A 23,635-nucleotide genomic window follows, 5' to 3' on the forward strand; every position below is an offset into this window, starting at 1 on the left:
TGTGTGTGTGTGTGTGTGTGTGTGTGTGTGTATTTTATTTATATATTTGAAATAGTGTAATTAAACATTCTCAGATTTAATTTGGAAGCAGACTTCCACTGGTTAAACAATTTTTCCCAAATTAAATAGTTAATGCATTTAAGCACAACTTTATGACATCATCATATCATCATGCTTGTTCTCTGCCCCCCAAGGTAGTTAAATAAATGTACTACTAAAAATTTTGAAATGCAAACCTTCCATGTTTCAGATACTGGTTCAGACTAAATCCTTCTCTGCCCTGACCTCTTTGGCTAGATCAAATACCCTTAGTATCACACACACACACACACACACACACACACACACACACGTACAGGTGCCCATGGAAACCAGTGAGAGCTTTGCATTCCCTGGAGCTGGAATTACAGACTGTTGTGTGAACTGTCTGGATGGATGCTGGAACTGGGCTTGGCTCCTTTGGAGGAACTATAAGCACTTTTAACATCTGAGCTGTCTCTTCTGCCCCCTAGTCTTTATGGAGTATCTTAAGGATAGAGAGTTAACTTGTTTGTGTGTGTGTGTGTGTGTGTGTGTGTGTGTGTGTGTGTGTGTGTGTGAGAGAGAGAGACAGAGACAGAGACAGACAGAGACAGAGGAGAGGAAGGAGGAGGAGGAGGAAGAGGAGGGAGAGAGGATAGGGAGGGAGGGAGGGAGGGAGGGAGGGAGGGAGGGAGGGAGGGAAGGAAGAAAGAAGGAGGGAGGGAGAGACTTGGTTTAGTCTGTCCTCAAATTTTTGATCCTCCTACCTCAGCCTTCTGAGGATTGGGATTACAGATAGTTTGTGCTTTCATGACTGGTTGGTTTGTGTTTTAGCTCTTTATAAGATTTCAGAAATCTCTGTGATAAGGCCTATAACTCTTGTTCCCCATATCAGGGATTGATCCAGGGCTTTGAGTTCTACAGTGAGCTCCAGTTTTGAGACTCCCTTTGTATCCTGTGCCCACTCAGTTGCCAGTTCTCATTTCTTTCTACTCCTCCAGGCCTTTCCTGGATAGTCCACTGCCCTCACCTTCACTTAGCTTTTGTTACCACCTCACCTGCCTATGAGCTTGGCTTCCCAGCTCTCCTGTTCCAGTGCACTACACTACAGTACCATTGCTCACCATGCTAATTGTCTGTCTGTGTTTGCCTTTGTTTGTTTTGGGTCACAGATTGAACTTCACTCATAGCTGGTAGGTTGTGTGTGTGTGTGTGTGTGTGTGTGTGTGTGTGTGTGTGTGTGTGTGTGTTTGCATGGGGTTTCTGGTTGAGCAACCTTGATCTAGATGTTTTAGTCTGTGCTGCAATCCAAAGCTCAAACCTGCACTGTCCTATGCCTTCACAGAGAGGGCCAAGAAAACAATCCTGAGGGAAGTTACCAGGGTCAAGAGACGGACATCATTTTGGCAGGCCCAGCAATGACTTTTGCTAGTGTTGTAATTAGGGCCTGTTAATTGACTTCTTTATTCAAATTCAGAAAAGACTTGTAGGCAAACCAGCATGCTAATGTTTTGATGGTAGCAGCAGTGTGTGTGCATAGGTACTCAAGTCACTTTGTCAACAGAATCTTCACTGTAGAAATGCACATGACAAGTTACAGCTAGTTTTGAGAAGGAATATTGCTATGTTGTCCAGGCATATCTCACTCACAGACTTGAGATCTCTTGCCTCAGCTGACCCAGTCGTTGGGGATTTATTACAAGTATTTGTCATCCACTACATCTGGCTGAGAAGAAGCCCTACTTTCCAACCAGAGGTTGGCAGATATGGGATTGAAGTAGGAGAGGAGTTGGATGATTGACTCCCTTCTCTCTCATCCTCATACAGAAGACCTGATACAGCGCTTCCTGGTCCTGAAGATTGAGCCAAGGGCCTTTTGCTCCATAATCATGCCTTCCACTGCCAAGATAGGCTAGTAGCCCTAGGCGCTCCTGTTCATAGGTTCTATTAGTCTCCTAAACTTAATTGTGTTTATGTGTGTGAATTGGGTAGAATCCAAGGCCCGCACGTGCTGAGCATGTGCCCCTGCTCACAGCCCCACTTGTCAACACTTACAAGTCCTGACTTGTGTGCTTCATTGCCTGTGCTTTAGTCTCACTGAGTTTTTAATAAACTGTCTACATGGGTTGAAGCAAGCTTACTTAAATCAGTCTCAACTCCCTCACTGTGCTATTTGCTAGATATTTTTGGCATCCCTAATTTGTCTTCTGAAACACATTAACTTGCTAAATATTATGTATAAAGGTGGTATAACCCACTGGTTAGGGAATGGGTTGGTCTCTTTCAGATCCATGGCTCTGATGTGACTTTGCCTGAGTGTTTCAACTGTCTCCGTTTTTGTATTTGCAAAACAGAGGAAGATACAGTGACCAGGTCTTATAAGATAACAGCCATATATGTAAATCTGGGCCATGCTAAGCTGCACAGCAAAAGCTTAGGAAGGATCATAAAAGTTCTTAATATTTCTTTGCTTTTTAAAGTAGTCATTGTCCCAGCTAAAACAAAGTGTGTCTTTTAATTTCCTAGATAAACAAAGCATTTTCACAAAATCTGTTTTTCACAAGGTTATCAAGGGAGAGGGAAATGGACCTTTGTTAAGTGTCTGTGCTATGGAGGTATAATGCTGTGTGTTTTACTTACTTTCTTTTCAAAACTCATAAACTTGTAAACTGCTGAGTGTGGGTGCACAGGCCTGTCATCCTGGCACTTGGGGGGATGAGGTGGGTTTCAGACTAGCCTGGGCTATAGAAACTGTCTCAAGAAACAAAACAAAACAAAAAAAACCGAAAGAAGGAAACACCAAGAACTGTAAGCCTTAGGAGTGGGAATGCTCCTGGCTAGTTTTGTTTTGTTTTTTCTTTAAATTTGTGTGTGTGTGTGTGTGTGTGTGTGTGTGTGTGTGTGTGTCGCGCACGCGCGCGCGCGCGCGCGCTCAGTACCACATGCATGCAGGAGGTCAGAAGAGGGGCTAAGGATGGTTGTGAGCCCCCCTGTGGGTGCTGGGAACTGAACTCTGCAAGAGCATCACTGTAAATCACTGAGCCAGCTCTTCAGCCCATTAGGTTGTCTGGTTTGTTTGTTTGTTTGTTTGTTTGTTTGTTTGTTTGTTTTGGGTCGAGGCTCAGTATTCAATCTTTGCTGGCCTGGGATTAGCTATGTAGACTAGGCTGGCCTTGAGTTTATAGAGCTCAGCCTGCCTGTACGCCTTAAATTCTGGAATTAAAGAGGTGTGGCATCATGCTTTTCCCTCCTGCTTTATATAAAGGGGAACTAAAGGAGAAAGGGATTTCTCTCTGAAGTTCACCTAGGTTATGAAGTGGTCAAGCCAGGTTCAGATGGCTGTACACTTTAGTTTGGGTTTGTTTGATTTTTTTTTTTCTTTTTTCTTTTTGTTCTTTTTTTCGGAGCTGGGGACCGAACCTAGGCAAGCGCTCTACCACTGAGCTAAATCCCCAACCCCGGGTTTGTTTGATTTTTATGTTGTTAGAAAGCAAGTTTATATTATTGCCAAAGATTTCTTGTAAATTGTACTATTATGTGTTTGCCTGGTATATGTAAGTTTTTATATTAGAAGTGGACATTAGTGCTTCCTTTGGTAATCATTTACTAAAAAGTAGATGTGAGTGTAGCTAATATGTGGATAGCATGTATCTCACACTGGTCTTTTTTCTTTCCAGCTGCCAGCCTATGGGGACCCTACAAGGACATCTGGCAGACAGTCGGAAATGCTCTTTGGAGAAGACAGCCTGAAGCTGTCCACCTCCTTGACATGATTTTGAAGAAACACAAACCCGACTTCATTTCACTATTTAAAAACCCAGTAGGAAATACTCTTCTTTGCTTCTCAGATTTGTTTGTTTGTTTTTAATAAATATGCAGAGTGGTGATCTTTTGAGACATATGTATGTATGTGTGACTTTTTGTTAATTACGTGGGGGCATGAGTATGCCATAGTACACGTGTGGAGGTAAGATGACAATTTGGAGGAGTCAGTTCTTTTTTCTCCCACTGTGTGGTACCAAGGGGTAAGACTTACTTGTCAGCTCCACCCCTGTTTTGTCTGTCTTTTTATTTTTTTTTTTTAAAGATTTATTTATTTATTTATTTTGTATATGAGTACACTGTAGCTGTCTTCAGACACACCAGAAGAGGGCATCGGATTCCATTACGGGTGGTTGTGAGCCACCATGTGGTTGCTGGGATTTGAACTCAGGACCTTTGGAAGAGCAGTTGGTGCTCTTAACCACTGAGCCACCTCTCCAGCCCTTGTCTGTCTTTTTAAAGAATAAAGGACAATGAACTCTGTAAACGTGTGGCTTGAACTACACTACTAATTCAAGTTTTTAAAAAATGCTCCTCCCCAAGCAATTTATTGTCTTTTTATTTTTCATAGAACTTACTGTTGAATTTATCTCCAGCTAAGTGGTAAACGTGGTATCTGATATGATTTAGGAGATGCAGCATATCCCACAAATGCTGCTCGCCTTATAGTTTCTGGCCTATAATTGACAGTACACATAACCGTCACTGGTTACTTATTTTCAGACACTTGTGCATTTGAAGTCTGTAATGCAGTGAAAACTGTTAGCTAAACTAATTATCTCGTGCATCATTGTCACTGCGCCTTGAAACCTTCTCAGTAGAAGGGATTACAGTAGAGGATTTGAGTGTGGACACTCCTTCCCTTGCTCTAGAACAACTTTCTGTCCCTTCCCACCCCTGCCCCGCCTGTTTTGTTTGTTTTGAAGGTACCATCTCACTCATTTCTCTCTGTATCTAAGGCTGGCCTGGAACTCTAGCTCAGGTTGACTTTTATCCTCCTGCCTCAGCCTTTGGCTGGGATTATTCATATGAGCAGCCATTTCCATCTCACAGTTGTGTGTGTGTTTTTTTTCTTTTTCTTTTTTCCTTTTTTCGGAGCTGGGGACCGAACCCAGGGCCTTGCGCTTGCTAGGCAAGCTCTCTATCACTGAGCTAAATCCCCAACCCCACAGTTGTGTTTTTTATTTATTCATTTTATATATGGCAAGTACACTGTCACTGTCTTCAGACACACCAGAGGAGTGCATCGGATCTCGTTACAGATGGTTGTGAGCCACCATGTAGTTGCTGGGATTTGAACTCATGACCTCTGGAAGAGCAGTCAGTGCTCTTAACCACTGAGCCATCTCTCCATCCCCCCACAGTTGTCTTTTTTAAACCTTTATCTTGTATGGCATGCACAGTGTGAGTGAAGTTAGGGGACAACTTTTGGTGTTGATTCTGTGTTTTTTCATTCTATGCGTTCTAGGTCACTCAGGTCTATTACACTGAACCACCTTGCCAGTTTGGCATTTTGCTTGCTTGCGCTCGTTCAAGCTCTCTCTCTCTCTCTCTCTCTCTCTCTCTCTCTCTCTCTCTCTTTCTGTGTGTGTCTGTGTGTGTGTGTGTGTGTTTCTAGAAATCTTATGACCTTGTGCATACTATGCAAGTGCTCTACCATTGAGCTGTACTTGATTTTTAAAAGTCTTTATTTTTGAAAAAGTTTTTCCAACTTGTTCAGGCTGGTCTTGAACCTAGGATCCTGAGTAGCTGGGATGTGAACCTGCTCTCTCTTGTGATTTTTTTTTTTAGTAGAAGGAGCTCTGGCCTGGAACTGGGAACTAGCTGAGCTGAAATTCCTGTCTTAGCTCTCCCCCCAGAAGGTTGTATGATCTCAGACAAGTTACCTAGTGTACCTTGGTACCATTTCTGTATTATAGAGGAGTTGGACTAAATGATCCAGGGAGTTTTTCAGTATCTGAACTTAGACAGTTTGTTATCTATCACAGATTTTTCTGTGTTAAGTAGTTGAATCAAGGAGTCTTTAACAGGCCTAATTAGGTAGGTTAGTACTAGAGCACTTGCCTAGTGTGTGTCCATTTGTGGGTTACATCCCTACTATCACACATAAAGAGTTTTTAGGACATAAAATGATATGTTACTAATCTATGATTTACTCTACAAAGTAATACTATTGCTTGTTACTCAGTAGTGTTCATATGTCTGTTTGAATTATTGGTATGTAACTGAAACAGTCACTTAGATATGTGGAAAACACAATAGTATTTGTTTATATTGTTCCTGGGTTTTGGAGAGTTTAGCAGAAGGTTTTGAGAAGGTGGTACTGGATTAAAAAATTGAAGGTGGTGCCAAGTGGTGCCTCACAGCCTCTAGTTCTCGATAGCTAGATAAGAGACCTTGAGTTTGTCATGTCCCAGGCTTCATGGTTTTTGTTCGCATGCAGGCTGCGGTGACTCTACTTGCTTTGCCTCCAAATTTAGGATTAGAGGCGTGTGCTGCCGTGGCGAACAAGGCTGCATTGCGAGAACTGACTTCGGCTAGAAGCACTATTTTCATTATTTGATTGTACTTTTATCATTCTAGCCAAAAAATGTTCAACAGCATGAAAAGATTCAGAAAGCCAGTTCGGAGGGTGTCGCCATTCAGGGGCAACAAGGAACCAGACTTCTCCCTGAGCAACTCATTAAAGAAGCATTTATCATCAGTGACCTTTTTGACATTGGGGAATTGTCAGCTGTTGAGCTTCTCCTTGCTGGTAAGTGGACATTTAGCTGAAAGTGTGGTATGTAGTCAGAATCATGAAGCTTTGAACCCCTAACTTGGACTTTTTTTCCTCTTTTAAACATTTTATTTCATGTATATGATTACACTATTGCTGTACTCAGACACACCAGAAGAGGGCATCAGATCCCATTACAGATGGTTGTGAGCCACCATGTGGTTGCTGGGAATTGAACTCAGGACCTCTGGAAGAGCAGTCAGTGCTCTTAACCACTGAGCCATCTCTCCAGCCCCCTAACTTAGGTAATAAATGGGTTTAAAATGGGTTTATTTATTTTAAGGATGGATGTGTGCCTGAGTATACGTATGTGCACCATACTTGTTCAGGAGCTGTGGGAGGTCAGAAGAGGGCATTAAATACTCCAGAACTGGAGTTACAGATGATTATGAGCCACTTTGTGGGTGCTGGGAAGTGGAAGTGTTCTTAACTGCTGAGCCATCTGTCTAACCACATAACAGATTGTTTTTTAAAGATGTCATTTATTTGACAGAACAATTCAAAACACTTAATTTGTCTTGTCTTAAAGGGCAAGCTTAAGTGGTCCCGGTTGTTGATGAATTGTGGTGGGCCTTGATGTAGTAATTTACCAGCAAAGATGAAGTTGCATCTCTAGAATGCATGGCTCAAGGCAAGTACTGTTGTGCTTGGGTAGGAAGGCAAGGCTTACTGGTTCTTTGGAGAGTTCTCTGGAGTGGGCTAGTTGGGTGATGAATAACTAGGTGAAAAATTAGATCATTTTAATAATAATAAATGCTAGGAAGAAAAAACTGCACATCAGGGCAGAGGGACATCAGGGCTGATTAAGCTAGTGCTGGTTAGTGGGCTTGGTTAAGGCCTTTCAGAGGTGAGGACATGTGACATAAACCTGAGTCATGTTCAGATGCCATGCCAGCTTCCCAAACGTCTTGGGGACGGCTGCTAGAGGCACAGGAGCTTGTTCTTCAGGTCTGAGCAAATGCATGTTTAAAGGAAAAGAGCCTGCTGTGCCTGGGCATGGTATAGTGAGGGAGAATGGAGAAACTCATCCCAGTAGTCTTACTGAGATTACGGGAGGATTAAAACAAACGTAGCTAACAAATGACTTAAGTCAATTTGTGTCTGCTACATAGAAATCAGTCTTTCCATAAAAGAAGCAGTTCATTAATGATCACAAAGGAGCCATGTGAAGAAAAGACATACATCTTAGTTGAATGGTTGTTTAGTTTCTTTAAATATACCCTGTAACTACCAAGATCCTTTTTGACCAAAGAAAATTAGTTATTGAAAATGAGGAAGGTAGTTTTCTCTCATGTGAGACATAATTGAGATTTATATCAGATTTTTTTTTTTTTTAAATTGTCAGTGCTGGAGATAGAACACTGGCCTTGTGCTTGGTAGGCAAGCACTGTACTACTGAACTGTTTCCAGCCTAGAACTTTGATTTAGCAAACATGTCCTCTGTATTTACCATGCTCTAGATACTGTGGGAAGACTGCTATAAAATAAAGATGAATGAAGCCTCATTTAGTGTAAAGGAGCACAGTGTGGTGATTTAAGAGAGACATGGAATGGTTTTGACTGGAGGCAGTGCAGAGTAGAAGAGAATGACCCTGAAAGGAGGGAACTTGCAGACATTTGCAAGAGTTCATACCAGTGGAGATAGAGTGGGCCCGACTAGCAAATCAGATAAGTGAAATCCAGTTGGGAAAGTGATGAATCCCTTATTCTTTATTTGTTTAGTTGAGACAGTGTTTCTATGTGTAACCCTGCCCTGCCCTGCCCTGGAACTCACTCTGTAGACCAAGCTGGCTCTGAACTCAGAGATCCACCTGCCACTGCTTCCTGAGTGCTGGGATTAAAGGCTTGTGCTACCACAGTGTGACTGGGCTTCTTGTCTTATTAATGGGGTTGATCCTGGTGTATGGTTGGTCGGCCTTTTGAGTCTGCTATGCCAGGAATGATACAGGGAGTAGAGATCCTCAGGGTCCCCTTTATGTTGAGACCTGCAGATTTGAATGAATTTTGGCATACTCTTTGAACACATTTGAGCTTTATTATTAAACAATCAATTCCTTTTCTAGGAGAACATCAGCAACCACATTTCCCTGGCCTCACCAGAGGATTGGTAGCTGTCCTTTTATACTGGGATGGAAAGCGGTGCATTGCAAACTCTCTCAAAACCCTAATACAGTCTAGACGAGGGAAGACATGGACATTAGAACTCAGGTCTGTTTGCCTTCGGGGACTTACAGGGTTAAAGTAAAATTACTTGAATTTGAATTTTGGAAATAATTCTTAGTGTATATAGTAAACTGTGATCTCATGTCAGTAATATACTAGAATGCTCTTTCCAGAGTTGTACATTAGTTTAAACATGACTTATTTGCAAGTGAAAAATCACAAAGGTTTATTTAACTCCAGTGATTTAGAAAGGGTAAAAAGCACAAGATTATAATTCATCCTTGTTGTTTGCAGTAATAGGCTGTTGTTGGCTGTTGTCAAAACAGTATTTTTATTCACTGTAGCTTTGTTTATTTCTTTTCCTTGCAGTCCAGAGCTGGTTTCCATGACAACACGCTTTACAGATGAGCTGATGGAACAAGGATTGACTTACAAAGTCCTTACTTTGGTGTCACAGATTGATGTGAATAATGAATTTGAGAAACTACAGAGAGACAGAGGTTTGGGCAGTGAGAAACACCGCAAAGAGGCAAGGCTTCTATAAGATGAACTCATGGGTGTCTTTGTCAAATGTGGAACTGAAGTCGTAACAGAATATTCATTTCACTTAGGCGGATGAAAACACTGTGTTTCATCATCATTGTAACTTGTTTTTGGAGGTGGGGCCTCACTGTGTAGTAGTAGACTGGTCCAGAACTTGCTATCTAGACCAGGCTAGCCTCCAACTTAGAGATCCACTGCCTCTAGAATGCAAAGCATGAGCAGCCACCCCTGTGGAAAGTGTACACTGTTCTGCTCATGGGACTAGCTTGCATTTGTTCCAGTTGCCGTGCCTGTTTATGTATCTAGTTCTTTCTGGAATGAGTTGTTCAAGCAATTGGTCAGCATGGTTTCTTAAGGACTAAACCCTAGAATTTGTTCAGAATTTCAGCAATTTTAGGAGCACCTGTGGATTCAGATAGTTAATTTTGTTAGACTTTATGGAAGACACTCTATATTTTGTAATGCCAGACTTTGCTATAACTTATGTCACAATTGTGTTGTTACTTGTAGGTTTCTGATCTCATCAAGGAGTGCAGGCAGTCTCTGGCTGAAAGTCTTTTTGCTTGGGCTTGCCAGTCACCGTTAGCTAAAGATGACACCCTCCTGCTTATTGGACATTTAGAAAGAGTGACAGTCGAGGCCAACGGCTCCCTGGATGCAGTAAATCTGGCTCTCCTCATGGCTCTTCTGTACTGTTTTGATACCAGCTTTATAGAACAAAGCACAGAGGAACGAGATGGTATTGAGTTTTACATTTATATCTTTTTAAAAATTATTTACTTATATTTATTTTATGCACATTTGTGTTTTGCTTGTGTGTATGTCTGTGTGAAGGTGTCACACCCCCTGGAACTGGCATTGTAGATGGATGAGAGCTGCCATGTAAATGCTGGGAATTGAACCCAGGACCTCTGGAAGAGCAGCCAGTGTTTTTAACTGCTGAGCCGTCTCTCCAGCTTCAACATATATATTTTTAATGCTTTTTTTTCTTAGAGTCTCACTGTGTGGTTTAAGTTGGCCTCGGACTAATTTTTTTTAGTTACATTTATTTATTTGTGCGTGCGTGTGTGTGCCTGTGTGTGTGTGTCACACACACCAAAAGACAACTTTCGGGATCAATTGCCTCCTTCTACTATATGACTTCAGGAGGTAAACTTAGGTTGCCAGGTTTGATAGCAAGCACTGTTACCCACTGAGCCATTTTGCTGGTTTGGCCTCAAACTCTTGAGCTTCCTATTCTAGTCTTCTGAGTGCTGGGATTATAGGCATATGCTAACATACCCAACATGTGCTAACACAACCACCAATACTTTTATTTTTAAATATAAAATTTTAAATTGCGAGGGAACATTCAAGAAGGACGATATTTTAACTTCCAAAATACAAATTTTTTTCTTTTTTTTTTTTTTTTTTCTGTCTGTGTAATTCAGGCAAGTTGAAACATTTTAAATGTGTGATTTAATTTAAGACTGAGGTCAAAACTCAGTAATAGAGAATTGCTTACCATACTTGAGGTCTTGAGTTTGCTTCCTAATAGAAATGACAGGAAATTAGCCTTGGTGGGTTTTTGTTTTTGTTTTTTGTTTGATTTTTTTGAAACAGTTTCTCTGTTTAGCTCTAGCTGTCCTAGAACTTACTATGTTGATCAGGCTAGCCTTGAACACGCAGAGATCTGCCTGCCTCTGCCCTCCCAAATGATGGGGTTAAAGGTGAGCACTACCATGCTCGACTTTGTTCCTGTGCAGTTAGTTTCTTATGAGATTTGAAATGACGGTTTTACAGGATAGACAGCAGTGTGTTCATGAGTGCACATGCCTGACTTTACTGTAGCTACTTTAATTCACTTTTTTTTTTTTTTTTTGGAGCTGGGGACCGAACCCAGGGCCTTGCGCTTGCTAGGCAAGTGCTCTACCACTGAGCTAAATCCCCAACCCCCTTAATTCACATTTTAAAAACTTGGGAAAACACTGAATTTCTATTTTCTTTTTGACATAGTATTTTTGTATGTGGGGAGATGATTTATTTTATCATAAGAGAGCATTTATTTATAATTTAGAATCCCTATATAGAAAAAAACAGTGAGTGCTTCTTTTTTCTAATTTCTGCTGTCTATGAAACTTATTGAAAGTTGTTAACTAAAATTTTTGGTTGTCTTTTCAGTTTTTGTGCATTTAATACTTAACAGTAATACAGATTTCTGCTATGTCAATAATAATGTTGATTAGTCATTATTCTTTTTGAAAATGCTATGTCTTTGACTTTTAGATATCCATGTATGACAGAAGTAAGAATTTATTTCTGCTGTTTTTTGCTGACGTGGTCTAGTTTTGTGTTTTCAGATATGATTCACCACCTTCCCCTGTTGACAGAGAGACAGTACATTGCCACAATTCACTCTCGCCTCCAGGACTCCCAGCCTTGGAAGCTACCTGGGCTGCAGGCCACTGTTAGACTTGCCTGGGCACTGGCACTGAGGGGGATATCCCAGCTACCTGATGTGACAGGTAATGTAAGGAAAGTTTGAGATAACTGGCTATGCCGCTCTCTATACTTGGCAATGTGTGTGTTTTCTTCCTTTAAAATTTTTTAGATAACTTATGTGTGCATGTTTTACCTGTATATATGTCTGTATTCCACATGTGTGTCTGATGTTACCTAAGATCCAAGAATTCCCTGGAGTTAGGAATGGTTTCTAGGTATCATGTGGATGCTGAGAATAGAACCTGGGTTTTTTGGAGGAACAGCCAAGGCTTTTAACCACTGAGCCATCTCTCCAGCCCCAAATGGTTTTTTTTTTTCAAATATCAGATTTTAAATCAGAAAGTGTAAATATGAACATGAGAAAATACGAGTAGTTTGATAAAAAGTTGCAAGCCAGGAACAGTGGCTTGTGTTAGCACTCAGGAGGTAGGTTGATCTGTATAGTTTGGGGCCAACCTAGTCTACATAGAGTTCTAGGACAGCCAGGGTTGCACAGAGACTGTCTCAAAACCACAACAGCAAACCCCTCGTAACGTAAGGTAGTGCTGAGATGTCTCAGAAGAGACCCATAGGTCACCTTCAGTGTAGGAGCAGCAGTGTGGGCCTACAGCAGGCACAGGCAGTCACACCTATTCTGGTTCTTATTTGCGGTGCTAATGACTGATTGACCTTAGAGCGTCTGAATGTGTGCTAGGGCTGGAGGGTTCTGCCACTGAGCCACGGTTCTAGTTCTTTCTTTTTAAACAGGGTATCATGTATCCCAGTCTTGTCCCAAACTATGTAGCTAAGGGTGCCCTTGAGCTTCTTCTTTTTTTTTTAATATTTATTTATTTAATGTATATTACAGGTGGTTGTGAGCCACCATGTGGTTGCTGGGAATTGAACTCAGGACCTCTGGAAGAGCAGTCAGTGCTCTTAATCACTGAGCCATCTCTCCAGCCTGCCCTTGAGCTTCTTATCCTCCTGGCTCTACCTCTGAAGTGCTGGGATTCTTTTTTTTTTTTTTTTTTTTTGTTTTTGTTTTTTTTTTTTTTTTTCCGGAGCTGGGGACTGAACCCAGGGCCTTGCGCTTCCTAGGCAAGCGCTCTACCACTGAGCTAAATCCCCAACCCCGAAGTGCTGGGATTCTTAAATGTGTATTACCACAATCAACTATTACTATTTAAGTTTTAAAAAAATTTTTCATTCTTGATTTTGTTCACAAATTTTTTCACAGTGTATCAAACTGAAGATTTAGTTCTTTAAACTCAGTGTGTTGAGAAGGAGATATTTGGATCAATCAAGCATAGATAATTTGAATATGCTTGGCCCAGGGCGTGGCACTGTTAGGAGGTGTGGCCTTGTAGGAGTAGGTGTGTCCTTGTTGGAGGAAGTAAGTAAGTAAGTGGGGGTGGGCAATGAGACTATTCTCCAAACCATGTGGGAACCAGTCTTAGCTGCCTTCAGAAGAAGAAGTAGAACTCTCAGCTCCTCCGGCATCATGTCTGGATGCTGCCATGCTTTCTGCCTTTGATAATAGACTGAACCTCTGAACCTGTAAGCTCACCCCAACAAAATGTTGACCTTTTAAGAGTTGCCTTAGTCATGGTGTCTCTTCACAGCAATGAACCCTAACTAAGACAGTAGGGGAGTTTACTTAATCCTGTGTTGTACAGGATAACCTATTTTGCTCTCTAGATTGATGAAATTATTGGACTTAGAGTGGTTCATCTTGTCAAATGCAAGCTGTACTTTAATTGTAATTTGAAATACAAAGACTTGTCACTTCTGTAAGATTTGGTGGTGCCATCTGTATGTTGGTTGCTGACTAAGATGCAGTTCAAGGGAAGAAGAGTTTATTTTGGTTCCCTTGGTTTGCGGGGTTTGTCATGGCAGATAGGGCTCAGCAGAAGGAGTGTAAGAAGTGATGGCGTTCATCTGCAGTGAGGAAGCAGGGACACCATGTGGTACTCTCCTAGTTTGCTTTCTTCCTTTTTAAATTTAGCCTAGGCCTCTAGCCTATGATATGAAACTTGCCACATTCAAGGTGAGTCTTTCCTGAGGTAAACCTCTCAAAGGCTCACACCTTTACTCCTAGATTTTTGGGAGACAGAGGCCGGAGGATCTCTGAGTTGAAGACCGACCAACCTAATTTATGAAGTGAGTTCCAGGCTATCCAGGGCTAGACAGTTGAGACCCTGCCTCAAAAAAACAAGCCAAAACAAAACAAGAAAACCTCTCTGGAAATGTCTAGAATTAAAGCCCCTACATTGTTTTTACATGTTATGTTTGCATAAGAGCTCTCTGACTATACCAGTGTAACATTACATTAATTAACAAGTTACTGGAGAGATGGCTCAGCAGTTAAGAGCACTGACTGCTCTTCCCGAGGTCCTGAGTTCAGTTTCCAGCAACCACATGGTGGCTTACAATCATCTGTAATGGGATCTGATGCCCTCTTCTGGTGTGTCTGAAGACAGCTACAGTGCACTCACATAAAAATAAATAAATAAATCTTAAAAAATAAAAAAGTTTCTTATAGGAAGAGCAAGTGTTCTTCCAGTTTTGTGTTTTGTTTTGTTTTTTTTTTTTAATTGTTGTTCTTACTGTTTTGTTTTGTTTAAGACAAAGTTCACTATGTAGTCCTGGCTGGCCTGCAGCTTGCTACGGAGACCAGGCTGGTCTCAGACTCAGAAGTCCGCCACCCTCTGCTTCCTGAGTGCTGGGGCTAAACATACATCACCACACCCAGCAATATTGGTATTTCAAATGTACTCTTTAAGTAGTTCTTTGGAGTTTGTGAATCAATTACAATTATATAAATCTCATTTTGTGTATAGCACTTGTTAGGAGGCTCAAAAAAATATCTGAAATATGATCCACTAGGATATAACCTGAGTTAAAGATTTTTCCTCACTGCTTTTCTGTCTTCTGAAATTTTGTAGCCCTGGCTGAGTTCACGGAAGCAGATGAAGCGATTGCAGAACTCGCCATTGCCGATAATGTCTTCCTGTTCCTCAGCGAGTCTGTCGTGCTGGCTGAAAACTTCTATCAGGAAGAGTTTTATATTCGCAGAATCCATAATCTTATTACAGACTTCCTTGCATTTATGCCAATGAAAGTAAGTATAACAGTATAGGAAGTTTTGAAATAGTTAAAACTGTGTCTTAACTCGCTCTATGTTGGGTAACTAATAAAGTTAGCATAGACTTAAGATTTGACCGATTGTATTACAAATACAGTCTGAATGGGAAGGTGAAATTGACCGATTGTATTACAAATACAGTCTGAAATGGGAAGGTGAAATAATACAAACCTTATTAACTGGAAGGATGTTTTTCAGAAGAAACATTGGACACTGTGAACGCTTTCTAGAAAGCAGTGGGTTAATGAAAATGCCTATGGAGTGCTGCTAATATTCTTGTCTCTTATGTCTGTGTGTTTCATGTCTATTTTATTTCCTTTTATTTTATTGACACATTTATTTTATATATATTTTGTGGGTGCTTTCATGTGGAAGTCTGAGAACAACCAATGGCTTGTTTTCAACACCTTTACCACTGAGCCTTCTTACACACCCCTCTCCCAGTTGTTTTTTGGTAGTGCAAGGGGTGAGACAGCTCACAGTCATATAAGGCAAGTGCTTTCTCACTGAGCTACACCCCAGATCCTTCATTTTGGTTTTCTAGATCGTTGGCTTAAAACTTTTTATGTATGTTTAAGTATTTTAGTGTTTGTATTTTCATTTTTTTGTGCAGTTTGTACATTTTGGCATTTTCCTTGAGATGACTTTGGTCACTGGCATATATAGAAGTGTTTGATTTACAAATGCTTAGAAGACTTGCTAGTTACTTTTCTTTTACTAGTTTCTTGGTAGTCAGAGAACATACTTTTCTGGGTTGTGTTAATGTTGAGGTTTGCTTTAAAGCACCTGCTGTGGTCTGTTTTGGTAAGTGGTCTGTGAAATGGAAAGAAACATGCACTCTACTGCTGTTCTGGGGATTGTCCATCAGCAACTGACTGAAATTGTTTGGTTCTGTTGTTCAAGTCTTTCCATCTCTTTACCAACTTTCTGTACTTTGTCTTGAATATTGAGAAAGCAGTATTGAAATTTCCAGCTATAAATGTGGTGGGTTTTTTCTTTTTCTCAGAACAAAGTAATTTCTTGTTTCATTAGCAATTAGTTCACACAAATGTTAGGAGACAGGGATTCTCAGCTTCGGTATAATGTTCCTCACAGCGTGCTGGACAGTGAGTTTTGCTTGTTACACCACTGCAGTGTGTTCTTAGTAGTTCCAGGGACGTGAGGTTTCATGCAGTATTAGGATAATCCGTCAATAGAGATGGCCTGCCCCAAGTGTTAGTGATATGGTCTCTGACGAGAGACTGATTGATCTCATCTTCCATAAAGTGGAAAGTTCTGTCTGTCCATCCCTCCGTCCCTCCCTCCTTCCTTCCTTCATCGTGTGTGTATGTATACAGGCATAAGCACGTCTTTCTTGGTAGGATACAGTGGAAATCAGGACAGCCTGTAGGACTTGCACCATCTTGTGGTTGACAGGCTTGCCGTAGGCATCTTTACCTCCTGAATCATCTCTGATCCTTAAGATACTCTAATCTTAGTATTTTAGTGAAATCCCTAGTATATTTTTATGTTGCTAAACTGTAAAGGTATTGAAGTGATGTTTTCTTGTACGCTTACTCTTATTACTTAATTTCTTGATTTTGTTATTAACCAGTGCATAAGATAATTGCATTAAGCCTTGTTTAATACATATAATAGGTGAAGCAGCTGAAGAATCGGGCAGATGAAGATGCTCGAATGATTCACATGAGTATACAGATGGGTAACGAACCCCCCATCTCACTTAGAAGGGACCTGGAACACTTGATGCTCCTGGTAAGTCGTTCTGTTGGAGAGGGTTTTGTTGTTGTTGTTGTTTTAAATCTCTTTTCTGTTCCATTAGTTTTTCTTGAGTCTTGGAAAATTGTAGCAAAAGAATTCAATACTAGCGTACTTTTTTATTTTTGTAATGTTTTTGCTATAAACATTTCTCCATACTTTTTGCTTATTCTCTGCAGATTGGTGAACTATATAAAAAAAACCCTTTTCATTTGGAGCTTGCTCTGGAGTACTGGTGTCCCTCAGAGCCTCTGCAGACTCCCACGGTCATGGGCTCTTACCTGGGAGTAGCTCATCAGCGCCCTCCTCAGCGCCAGGTGAGGTTTTTAGCTTTTTATTTTTATTCTCTGATTTTGTCATTGAGCTTTGAACACAGGCAGTAAATTATTTAGAAATTATTACTATTTTTCTTTTATTTAAGAAGTTTTGAATCCATTATTTATGTTCAGATAATTTTGAATTTTATGTAGTCAGTCTTTTATTTTATTACATACTAGACATGTGACAAATTGTTAGAGGCAGAAACGCTCCTGGTCTCATTCTGTTTCTTTCTTGGGATTTTATTTTTGATATAGTCTTCCTCTGTGGGCGTGACAATAACAGTATACATAATGCTGACCAAGTTGGAAGTTTCAGCAATAAGGAAGACCTAGAGGTCATAATTGATGATGTGGTGCCTGGGAGTCTCCATATGTGTAGACAGGCGCCCTTTTTCTGTCCTGTATTCTCTAATATAATGTATAGAAGTAAAGAAAAAGGCTTGTCATGTGTCAGCGTTCATCATTCTGGTGTTTCAGCTTTAGAAGCTTGCATGCTGTAAATTCATTCTCCCCTGGAGTCTAGAATCAATACATGCCTTTTATTTTTACTCTATTTCTTATATTTATTATTTTGGCCTTTTCCTCATATAGAAAAATATATTAGAGAAGGGTATATTAAAGTTTTTCAAAGGGAAAGTTTTTCATAGGGAAGATAGAATAAGTATAATGGATTTTCAGTGCCCCCGATTTCACATTATAAGTTGATACAGTTCTACAACTAAACTTTAATCTTGAGGGATGTTTTTTTTCTCGTTTTTCTTTTTTTTTTTTTTTTTTTCCGGAGCTGGGGACGGAACTCAGGGCCTTGTGCTTGCTAGGCAAGCGCTCTACCACTGAGCTAAATCCCCAACCCCCTTGAGGGATGTTTTAAAGTAAGCAATATGCAGCAAAATGTTTTACCCTTCAATGGTTAAGTTTTTTTTTTAGAACTAAGGGTATTTTTCCTACAGTATTGTAGAACTGTTTTATACCTAACAGTTCAAAATAGTTTCCAGGTGTCTGTATACATTTAGCTTTTAGCTTTATATAGTTTAGACGTATGAGTGGTTGGGGTTGGAGCGGTGGCTCAGCAGTTAGGAATGTTGCTGCTCTTGGAGAGGGACAGAGTCGGTTCCCAGCACCCATGACTTGCAACTGCAGATTCAGAGATCCCAGGACTCTTCTGTCCTCGGCACTGCACACACATGCAGACACAGACGCACATGTATGCTAAAGTAAAAATAAGTTTAAAAATATGGGTGGTCTCACATGTGACATTTAAGGTGGAGACTGTAAACGTGCAGTCTATTTACAAAGATGTTCTTTTTTTTTAAATTTTTTTTTTATTATTTTTATTTATTTGAGTACACACTAGCTGTCTTCAGACACACCAGAGGAAGGCATCGGATCCCATTACAGATGGTTGTGAGCCACCATGTGGTTGCTGGGAATTGAACTCGGGTCCTCTGGAAGAGCAGTCAGTGCTCTTAACCTCTGAGCCATCTCTCCAGCCCCCTACAAAGATGTTCTTAAATCGCTAATAACAAACTTAACAGTTTTTCATAAGTAGCACTTTTGTTATGGCAATCAATTGTGTCATAGTCTAAATTTGTTGTAGCTTTTATGTAGCTTTTTATTAGTGAATCCATGATGCTTTAAAGTTGTTTTCTATAAACTTTTTTTTTTTTAATTTCAGGTTGTCTTGTCAAAGTTTGTTAGACAAATGGGTGATCTGTTGCCGCCAACTATTTACATTCCTTATTTGAAGATGCTCCAGGGCTTGGCCAATGGGCCTCAGTGTGCCCACTACTGTTTTAGCCTGCTCAAAGTCAACGGTAGTAGTCATGGTAAGGGCAGTCTGCGTGTTAGATTAGTTTTACACTGTTGCCTACAGAATACTGCTGAGTAGATTCTACCGTAGGTACAGATTGCATTCATAATACCTCAGGGAAAGAGTCCCACTGGTGAATTTTATCTGTGGTAATGCTTTGACTTTGGTCTCTGAGGTGGGGTGGGGGTGCTGTTTTTCTTGTTAAATGTGGTTGAGTGTAACTCGTCTAAGGCATCACTTTTCAAGAGCACATGTGGCACCTAGGACCAGGCATACTTCTCTGTGGTGGAAGTTTGGTGTTTGTTTCGCTTTACTTTGATGTCTCACTCCATAGCTTAAGGTGTCTTAGAACTCACTCCAAAGTCCAGGGTCCTTATTCTCCTGCCTCATCTTCTGAGGACGAGAGTTACAGGTGTAAGTCATCATGCATAGCTATCTGATTTCTGTAACTTGTCCTCTTAAACACTTGTTTTCTCATTACTAATTTTCAGACTTAGGTGTGGTTAATTCAGATACACTGCCAAAAGGGAAAAGAAATGAAATGTCCGCTGTTGTGGCTACATATTTTTATTTTTGCTTTTATATGTGAAGAAAATGATGTTTGAGGAAGCTACATTTTAATATACCTATGGTGACAGGTTTGAGGAGCCATGACTGAAATGGACCTGTGGCTCTGAAGTCAGCGTTTGGCTACTTTGTTATGGCCTGCTTATCTTATTTGTAGTGTTGTGCTCTGCAATGTTTAGCATGTAATGGAATATTTTAATTTATAGATCTATGCTGTACCTACCTTTTTCTGAGAATTCAAGCTCAACTCTGAATTATTTGGTGGGAAAAAGCAGCCTTTTTTTTTTTTTTTTTTTTTTTTTTAAATGTGACAGGATGAGAATTCCTGGGTAGTTAGCAGGTAAATGGTATGCAAAGTCACATGGAGTTCATACATGGGTGCTACCTCATCCTTAGGTCTGAGCAAATGAATCCAGAGGGAGGGATTCTGATCCCTTTCGGCATACCTCTTACCTAGACAAAACAATACTGCTCATGTAGGACAGATTGACTGTCTGCTAAGACATAGACAAACAAATCATATTAATTAAATTATTCTTAGACTCCAAGCAAACAACCAGACCTTTTGTTGTAAGGCTAGACTAGAGCCTCTCATGTGGTAGGCAGGACTTTGCGTCCTAAATAGTCAGTTTTTTGCTTTTTAAAAAATTGTGTTGCTTTTCTTTTCAGTTGAAAACATTCAGGGAGCAGGTGGCAGTCCTGTTTCCTGGGAGCATTTCTTCCACTCCTTATTGCTCTATCATGAGCATCTCCGAAAGGACCTGCCAAGTGCAGATAGTGTCCAGTACCGGCACCTTCCTTCACGCGGCATCACCCAGAAGGAGCAAGATGGGCTGATCGCTTTTCTCCAGCTGACATCTACTATCATTACTTGGGTAGGTAGCCCATCCACAGAAGGCGGTGGTTTGTGTTGTAGCACGGTGACATCCCAAATGGCCAAGCATTTTCTTTTAGTGATTAATGTTTATGAATGATATATTTAGCACATGCATACTGTTTATCCTTAGGCTCTTGTGGTTTAGACTTTCAATGGTATAATTTATGCTAGTTCTGGTCATTATAGAATCTTAATTTGAAAATTACAGCTAGAACATGTTAAAAAGAGGAGGAAAAGAAAGGAGGGGTCAGTTGTGTGTGCATCCTTCTAGAAGGTAACTGGCAGAGGTGCTGAGGCACACACACGTGTCAGTCTGTATGTGTGCACAAAGAGTAGTTGTCATGGAAAAGAAAGTTTCTGCATCATTTTAGCTGCTTCTCCCCAATTAGTCCTGCCTTCAGCATCTACTTTTCATAGAATAGAACTCCGGAGAACATAGAATAGTTCATCCCGGAGTGAAATGAACTGCTCAGGTTGGCGTTTGTCTGCAATATATAAATGTGTTTTCTAGTTTTCTAATCATTTTTAATGTTACTATGCTTTAAAAATACCAACTTATTATAATGCCTTATTGAAATAAAATAAAGTAATCCTTGATAAAATATTTCTGAAAAGTTATTTTTTAAAAAATAATAAATTTTTTATATGTATGAATACACAGTTCTTGTCTTCAGACACACCAGAAGAGGGCATTGGATCCCATTACAGATGGTTATGAGCTATTATGTGGTTGCTGGGAATTGGACTCACAACCTCTTCAAGAGCAGTCAGTGCTCTTAACCGCTGAGCCATCTCTTCAGCTCCTTAAAAAGTTATTTGGTGGGGTTGGGGATTTAGCTCAGTGGTAGAGCGCTTGCCTAGCAAGTGCAAGGCTCTGGGTTCGGTACCCAGCTCTGAAAAAAAAAATTGATTTGGTGACTCATTCATGAGTTAGATATATTTTGGTGTAATAATACTATTGTTCAAGAAAGGACTTAATAGTGGCTTTGATTTTTGTCACTCTAGTAGACCATTTATCTGTTTGTAGTAGTATTTCTATTCCTGGGTCTATCAAAGAAATTCTTAGAAATTTAACTCCCATTCTAAACTAGTGATCTGATTTAATCTACTAGTAGGATTCCAACTAAAAGATAGGTTCTTTGTGTGGTGTATACCAAGTGTATACAGCGCACTGTATCTTGCTGACCGCTTTCTGTGGCTGTGACTTGGTAGTAGGTGCCTGTACTCACATCTTCAGGAGGCCAAGTCAGGAGCACAGCTTGAGTTAATGGGGTCGGAGGCCAGTATGGCAGCAGAGCAAGAGCCATTCTCAGAAAACAAAACAGAAGCATAATAAATGAGTAAAATGTCTTGTTGTTTTGTGTTCCAATCTCAGAGTGAAAATGCTCGCCTGGCGCTCTGTGAACATCCCCAGTGGACTCCCGTTGTGGTGATTTTGGGGCTCCTGCAGTGCAGTATTCCTCCAGCTCTCAAAGCTGAGCTACTGAAGACACTTGCAGCTTTTGGGAAGTCTCCTGAAATTGCCGCTTCTCTCTGGCAGTCATTGGAGTACACGCAGGTGGTGCCCTGACCTTTGTTACTGTATGCTTTAGAGGATGGTAATACTGTAGGGACAAGAGCGCCTGGTGGAAATGTACAGTACTCCAGGACTTCTGTAGGAAGGTAGGGTTTGGGAGCCAAGCATTGCATTTAGGTTGTTTTCTTGCTTCGCTTCACAACCTCAACTAGGTTACCAAAGATAAGTTAGTTCTTCAAGTAACTTTAAAGATCTTCATTCCTAAGATCAGTGACATATTACTTGTATGACAGACTGCTACTATTGTCTTTGAGATCATGCTAATTAATGTAAGCCTTCAGACATACTGTACTCATTAAATGCAGGAAATAGATCGTATTTTTTATACTGTTCCTTTCTCCCATGCCCTTCCTGCCTGAAACTAGGAGAGGGACATATTATGTAGCTTTCTGTTACCATGGCTTCACCACTAAAGAGTCTATTGGATAAGTTTTACAGATGTTTTCACAGCAGCTGGATGACTTTTCATGGTGGATATAAAAGGCTCATAAGCTGTGGGCATAAGTGGAAGTGGATTGACTGCAGGAACTTTTTTGACTTGCATTCAATTACACCATCATAGAAAGGAAATTTAAGGGTTGCATGGTATTTGATATCTCACTGAGTGTTTTTTTCTAAAAGTCAGCTTTGTTGAAATTATTCCATTAAGTATTGTTATTTTCTTTGTGATAAAAGTGGAAAGAATATGTTTTAAAGCAGTGGCTCTCAGCCTTCCCAATGCTGCTACCTTTGAATACAGTTCCTCGTGTTATGATGACCCCCACCCATAAAATTATTTTCATTGCTACTTTATAACTGTTATGAATTATAGGTAAATATTTGATATGTGACTCCTGTGAATTGGACCCTTAAAGGGGTCACAAAGGGGTCACGGCCCACAGGTTGAGAGCCACTCTTATAGCAGTACCTCCAGGGAGATGCGTAAGTGGAATGTTATTTGTCTCAGAGGTAATATAATATAACGGGGCTGGGATTCTTTCTCATTATTCACACAAACAACTGTTTTCCAGTATCAGAGGCTTCTAGATTTTCCAAGTGTGTATCCGGAAGATGAGAATAATTATTTAAAGTAATTAATGCTTTTACCATAAGTCTGCTACGCCCCTCCTGATCCATAGTATGTCCTGAGTGCTTACTGCTTTGTAATATGATAGGGTTCAGGCTTTTCAGAAAAAAAGTAAATTGTGTGCTCTTAGGATTTACAAGTTTCCTGTACTTTACAAAACCGAAAGTTGTGTGCTAATGAAAGTTGACCAGGGTCTTCTTGGTGATCACTTATGATAGAGTGGGTGGTGGTGGAGACAGGTAACTGTTGGAAGGCCATTATTGCTCCTCGGTGGACAAGAATGCTCATGGCAGGTTTTCTTCTTACTTCCAGATACTGCAGACTGTCAGGGTTCCAAGCCAGAGGCAAGCTATTGGTATTGAGGTAAGGTTTCCCTTTTTAGGTTCAACACTATATTCATCCATTCAGCAATGCCAGAATAAGATTGTGGAAAGTTACTCGTCCATAAAGTTTCTGTAGTTTTTAAATGTAATATATTTAATTTTTGAGAGTTTTCTTAATGGTGCTGAAATAGAGATAAAACTTTTTATTTTGATTTTATATGTTTATTTACTGTATGGTCATGTGTGTGCCTAGGCACATATGTACCATAGCATGTATGTAGAGGCCAGAGAGCCTTGGGGAGTCAGTCCTTTTCTTTTCATACTGTGAGACTCTGGGGATCACACTCGGTCTTGGGCTTAGAGGCAAGCTTCTTTCTCCACTCCGTAGTCAATGAAAGAAACTAA

At 40.4% G+C, this 23,635-nt stretch overlaps 1 protein-coding gene across 3 annotated transcripts in view; it reads left to right on the forward strand.

Moving 5' to 3' along the window:
* Nup205 (nucleoporin 205) overlaps positions 1-23,635 on the forward strand; it is a 65,946-nt gene that overhangs the window by 1,817 nt on the left and 40,494 nt on the right. For 2 of the 3 annotated variants that reach the window (NM_001108620.1, XM_039107776.2), the window contains exons 2-14: positions 3,699-3,841; positions 6,427-6,598; positions 8,686-8,830; positions 9,155-9,314; positions 9,839-10,067; positions 11,668-11,832; positions 14,734-14,909; positions 16,572-16,688; positions 16,871-17,008; positions 18,687-18,837; positions 20,058-20,263; positions 21,641-21,823; positions 23,220-23,270. In NM_001108620.1, coding sequence (NP_001102090.1) covers positions 3,699-3,841; positions 6,427-6,598; positions 8,686-8,830; positions 9,155-9,314; positions 9,839-10,067; positions 11,668-11,832; positions 14,734-14,909; positions 16,572-16,688; positions 16,871-17,008; positions 18,687-18,837; positions 20,058-20,263; positions 21,641-21,823; positions 23,220-23,270 — 2,036 coding nt within the window. Of the gene's footprint in view, positions 1-3,698; positions 3,842-6,426; positions 6,599-7,151; positions 7,254-8,685; positions 8,831-9,154; positions 9,315-9,838; positions 10,068-11,667; positions 11,833-14,733; positions 14,910-16,571; positions 16,689-16,870; positions 17,009-18,686; positions 18,838-20,057; positions 20,264-21,640; positions 21,824-23,219; positions 23,271-23,635 lie in introns of those variants that run through there. The other variant, XM_008762797.3, reaches the window with a different exon arrangement.

The sequence above is a fragment of the Rattus norvegicus genome, chromosome 4 (assembly GCF_036323735.1).
Source record: "Rattus norvegicus strain BN/NHsdMcwi chromosome 4, GRCr8, whole genome shotgun sequence".
Classification (NCBI taxonomy): domain Eukaryota; kingdom Metazoa; phylum Chordata; class Mammalia; order Rodentia; family Muridae; genus Rattus; species Rattus norvegicus.